The following is a 6,000-nucleotide window of genomic DNA, read 5'->3' on the forward strand; positions in this document are numbered from 1 at the left end:
TAAATATTACCTAAATGTCTTCATGATTTTCATACTGGTTGTATCATTTCTCATTCTATTTGAGCTGCTTGTGCGCTCTAATCTCCAACCAATAATATCTGAAACCACGATCTCAATGTGCCAGATATTCTGTACTTGATGTATTCGGATATTCCGTGCTAAACACAAGCTAAGGACTCAATATATTGATGAAATTTAACATTATGCCTAAAGTTTGTATATGTTGATAGGTCATGAATTTTCTCGAACCTCATATCTTTGAAATCATAAGAGACAACCATACTCTCTTTTGTTAGCAGCATAACCTTTGTTGACTCCTTATCTTCGTCTCTCTCAATAATGAATAGGATGCTATCAGAGTAAGGAAGGAATATGGAACTGTTGTATGGATTTAAACTCACATCAACCTGGCCTTTCAGCTTCCAACTAGAGTTAGCAGCATCCATCTCGAATATGCTGAAACGACGGCCAAATTCACGATTTATCTCAGTACGATAGAAATGGCCCCTATACTCAGCAATGTTGAAAGTCATTGTAGCATCATATTCTCGAGCTGGATGTGGCATAGGAATTACCCCTACTAACTCTCGATCAATATTGAAATAAACCATGGACCCTTCTCGGTGGCACCAATGCAGTGAACCATTCCAAAAGATACCAGATTTCCTCCTTGGTATACTTTCAGGTTGGAGGGTACAAGAATAAAATCCAGAAAATTCCCACGAGGATGTTTCAGAATCATAGATTTCAATTTTGTAATTATAACAACTTGTACTACGGTCTGTCCAGATAGCTACGACTTTGTAATACGGAGATCTGAATGGATCAAATGCTAAACTAACGCTATCAATAAACCTGTGATTACTTCTCAACAATTGAGACTGAGGTAATATTTTGGACTTGTTTGTGGAAGGATTGAAAATGTAATAGGTAAAATCACGTAAGCTAAGCGAGTAGCTTTTACATATGAGTAAGCCATTGCAAGATTGCACAATCTCTATACCATGTATATATTCTGTAAAAGATCGGGTTCGAAAAGGGACATAACTATTGGTATTTCCATGAAGAGAGATGTACTCGAAAGTTGAAGGGAGCGTATCATCGCCCCAGAGGAGTACTGGGATTGAAAATCTAAGATTTTGAGTGAAATGTTTGTGAACAAATTGGGGGTCAGTGATTATAGAACACCACTGTTTTGATACGAACTTGAAGTCAAGTAGAGGTTTTGATGGTATTCGAGTTAGAATGAGTGTTAAGATATCAATATTACTACCAATAAAAGATGCTGATGATGAATTATTTCTATGAGTTCCACCTTTTCTTAACTTTGTTAAAAAATACATCTTTACCTTAAAACTATGCAAGCCATCTAGAATGCGTGTCAATATATCATCAAACATCTTACCTTTTCTTTCTTTTCCTCCTCTTCTTTGCTCTGTTGAAGAAGACATACTTTAGGAAATTCAAGCACTGTTCTGTATCTTCAGGAAACCTATTGATTATGTAAATGAAAATCCTAAGCAAGAGAAATGAAGAGATTTGAGATTTATTCCATGGAGAAGTTCAATTGGTAAAGGTAAACCCAAAAATTCTCAACCATGCATTTGTTGGACCACAATGCATATTTTGGGTAGCAAAATAGATTTTCCAAACATTTAACGTCACATGGGTGGATTTTGGATTTATAAATAATGAACACAACTTTTGTGACCATACAAGGGTGGGACTTGGTCGGGGACGGTCACCATACATATTTTCTTTTACCATAGTAGATTTTGGATTATGCAAAAAAGTTGTTGGTCGTAAGAAAAACATAGGGTGACGAAAAGAATTTGGGTCATGGGGGAAGTTGCGAGGAATTTTGTTTCATTGTAGACTCTGTTACTATTGAAACAGTTTCAGAAATGGAAGATCTAAGTCACACTCATCTAAGTCACACTCATCATCTAACTACTGTAAGCTCGTAGAGACTAAAGGAGCAGTAGTCTGCAATGCCTTCGTGCTGCTAGTACTTTTAGTGTACCTCTCTCTCACTGTAGGAATCGGCATAAAGATCACCCAAAAATCATGCAAAAAATAAAATCCAAATAAAAAGTATCTCAAGGCTATGTTCTGTTAGGCGCTAGGCGCCCGTGGAAATTTTTTATAAAAAGAAATGTACACATCTTGGCGCCTAGGGCGCTTTATTGCCTAGGCGCCCAAGGCAAGCGCCTAGGGCGCCTTTCACAACATAGTCTCAAGGAATTCCCAAGGTTCTGTGAATGCATTGCATTATGCATACTTTTAAGTGGTACTATTTGTTGTTGCAGGAATCTAGTGGTAGTGGCAAAGTAAACTGTGAGACAGTTGAATCGAACATGGTTTTCCTTGGTATCCTAAACTTCTTTGACCCTCCCAAGAGCTCAGCAAAGCAAGCATTAAGGAGGTTAGGGAGAAGTGCACAGAGGCGAAAGTATTAACTGGAGAGTCCCTTTCCTTGAAATAAATTAGATTAGAAAGAGATACATGCATGATAAATTACCTATCATCGAAGTAAATTAGATTCTAAACTAAATTCCTTCATCCTCAAGGTACATTCAAAAAATAAATATAAATTACTGATAAAAACCAATCTCACTAGTCAATACCCTCTTGGTTGGAACTATGAAGAAAAATTAACACTCATAATAAAGATTGAGATACTATAACCTAATGTCGTCATGATTTTCATACCGTTTATTCCTCGTTCCACCTGGTCTGCATGCTTGTCGCTCTAATCTTCAACCATTATATTCTGGAATGGGTCTCAAAGCCAGAGATTCAGTAGTTCATGTATTCAGAGATTAAGGGCTAAACACAAGCTAAGGACTCAAAATATTGATGAAATTTGGCACCTTGGCGCTGAAATTTTGAACATGCTGATAGGTCAAAAAGTTTCTCGAACCTCAAATCTTTTACTAGATCATAAGAGACAACCGTACTCTCCGTTGTTAGCAGGACAACCTTTGTTGACTCTTTTTCTTCTATTCTCTCAGTAGTAATGAACAGAATTTTATCCAAGAAAGACAAACTATATGGATTTGAACTCACACTGACTTGGACTTTCACATTCCAATTAGAGTTGGCAGCATCCATTTCAAATATCCTGAAACGACCACCAAAACGACACTCTCTCTCACAAAGATAGAAACGGCCCCCATACACAGCAATGTCGAAAGTCTTTGTACTATTGTATTCTTGAGCAGGGTTTGGAAGTTCCCTTATTAAACCTTGATTGATTTCAAAGTAAACCAAAGACCCGTCTCTGTGGCACCAGTACAATGAACCATTCCAGAAGATGCCAGAACTCCATGGTATAGTACATGTCTGAAATCCAGACAAACGCCAAAAGGATGTTTCAGAATCATATAGATTTCAATTTTATATTCATAATCATAACAACTTCTTATAGTATTAACATTCTTCCAGAAAGCAATAACTTTGTAATATGGGGACTTGAATGGATCAAACGCTAAACTAAAGCTATGAACAATAAACGGACATAAACTTGAAGGCTGAAACTGAAGTAAGGTTTTGTACTTCTTTGTGAAGGGATTGAAAATGTAATAAGTGAAATCAAAATTCTCGAGTGAGCAACTTTTACTTAAGAGTAAGCCATTGCAAGATTGCACAATCTTTGTACCAAATTTTTTTCCTGTAAAAGTGAGGGTTTCAAAAGGGACATGACTATTGGTGTTTCCATCAAGAGAGATGTATCCATACGTGGGTTTTCTCCGAGCGTGAAAATCATCGCCCCAAAAGAGTCCTTGGATTGAAAATTTAGGGTTTTGAAGTAAATGTTTGTGAACAAATTTGGGGTCAGTGATTATAGATAACCACTGTTTTGACACAGATTTGAACACAAGTAAAGATTTTGATGGTATGCGAATTAAGATGAGTATTAAGATATCAGTATTACTACCTATAATAGATGCTGATGCCGATACTGAATTATTACTATCATCAAAATTATTACCTTTTCTTTTTCTACCTCCTCCTTTTCTTTGCTTTATTGAAGAAGACATCTTTACCTTGTGAAATTCAAGCTCAGTTCTGTATCTTCAAGAAACGAGCAAATCCCCGGTTGATTATGTAACTGAATACCCTAAGCAAGCGGTAATGAAGAAGAGATTTGGGGTTTACTCCTTGGAGAAGTTCTATGGTAAACCCTAAACTCTCAATTAGAATTTGCGCAAATTGAATGAAGCGTTATATCCAAATTAACCCTTCACAGTTTGGGGTATGGTGCCATCATGGTCCAAATCTGCTGCAAATTTACCCTTCCATAACTTGTTTCAATCCCCAACTCGTTTCCTATTTCAGATTTGATTTTCGTTTCCTAAATTAGGATCTGGTCTATAACGGTTAGAGAGTATAGCCGAGGTTATCATGCAGAGAAAGACCAAGCAACCGTGCAGTCAAGAAACGTGCAACAACTACTAGAAAATAGGACCAAGTCATTTATAAGATTGTGTAAACTAATAAATCCTGTTTACTAGCTAGATAAGCTTTAGTTTAACTAGTCAAGATAATTTGTTATTCTAGGTTTACTGTTTAAACTATATTCGTATAGTCAGGAATCATCTTATGTAAATGGAAATTATTCCAGTATCTTATGTGAAGTTTTTTCTTTCATCAAAACATCATGAAGTTTCTACAGGTAATTCTGGTCAACTTATTCTTATTACTTGTTCTTGTTCCATTGCTAGTTGTTGAATCCTCGTCTTCATCTTCTTCATCCGATAATAATTTGGCCAGCAACATAACTAGAGGTTCATCTGTTTCTTTAAATGATAATAGTGCCCCTTATTGGCTTTCTCTCTCGGGTAACATTGCTTTTGGCTTCTACCAGTTACCGTGGTATCCTAGCGGATATGTAGTTGGTATATGGTTTGTTAAATCGTTAGAACAAACTCTTGTTTGGACTGCTAACCCTAATGATTTTCCATTGCACAAACCATCTTCAATTCTATTCACTGACGAAGGAAAATTAGTACTGCGTACAGACAATAAAGATAAACTCTTGCTACCCCATGTACCGGAACCAGCGTCATATGCAAAGATGCAAGATGATGGGAACTTTGTTTTATATGGTTCAGATTCTCAAATTGTTTGGGAAAGTTTCGATTATCCTACCGATACCATTTTCGGGGGTCAAAACTTAAGACCTGGGATTGATCTTATCTCCGGTAATTACAGGTTATCAGTTACACAGGCTGATGGTTTTGTTGGTATATACAAAAAGATGGATTTTTCTGTACGTACTGATCCTGCAACTCATAGTGTGTCGACAGTGTCGCGTAGGAGAGATTCACTAAGTAGGCCAGTAATCCTAAGTTTGGACATTGCCGGTAAACTATACCTTGCAAGTTTTGATGATGAAGTAGTCAAAGTTTTTTACCAAGACAAGCAAAAACAAGAAATTACGGAGGAAGGGGATTATATATATAGAGCAACGTTGAATTCAATAGGGCGTTTGAATTTGCACAAGGAAAGAATTGATGGAAATTCATCCTCTTCAATTTTATGGTCGTCATCTGATAAAACCGCTATTACGAGGAATGATGAAGCACCTCATGATGCACGTCAAAACCGAGTTATTATTGGCATGGGAATTGGGGTTTCTGTTTTAATCGGAGTCTTCTTTTTGGGAAAGCTATGTGGTACAAGCACAGTTAAAAAGGATGAAACAGGAGGTTCTTTAGAATTAGCAGGAAGAAGTTAAGGATGTTTTGTTTTATGAAATGGAGTATGTAATTTAGTCTCCTGCTTTTTATATGAAAAATTTACAGGAAGCTTGGCAATTGAATGCCCATGTGTCTCCTAATTATTTTATGTTAGTCTAGAAAGTCAATCACCTTTTACAAAAGAATCGACGGGTTGGAACTTGGAACTCTCAGCTTTGGAACATCCAAAGTAAGAAAGGGAATAAAATTAAAAAGAAAAATATAAAAAAACTAGACCAACGACAATGACCCTCGG

The 6,000-nt window shown here is 36.6% G+C and overlaps 1 protein-coding gene across 1 annotated transcript; it reads right to left on the minus strand.

Annotated features, from left to right (window-relative positions):
- Nucleotides 1-158: 158 nt before the first annotated feature.
- LOC113357573 (F-box protein At5g07610-like) lies at nt 159-1,451 on the minus strand. The gene has a single exon (XM_026601015.1). It carries the CDS (start codon nt 1,449-1,451, stop codon nt 159-161), a length of 1,293 nt encoding a protein of 430 aa, XP_026456800.1.
- Nucleotides 1,452-6,000: the final 4,549 nt, after the last annotated feature.

This window comes from Papaver somniferum, chromosome 1 (assembly GCF_003573695.1).
Source record: "Papaver somniferum cultivar HN1 chromosome 1, ASM357369v1, whole genome shotgun sequence".
NCBI lineage: Eukaryota > Viridiplantae > Streptophyta > Magnoliopsida > Ranunculales > Papaveraceae > Papaver > Papaver somniferum.

Excerpts from the sequence above, each read along its gene's own strand:
- LOC113357573 (XM_026601015.1), bottom strand. The coding sequence starts at position 1,451 with ATGTCTTCTTCAACAGAGCAAAGAAGAGGAGGAAAAGAAAGAAAAGGT.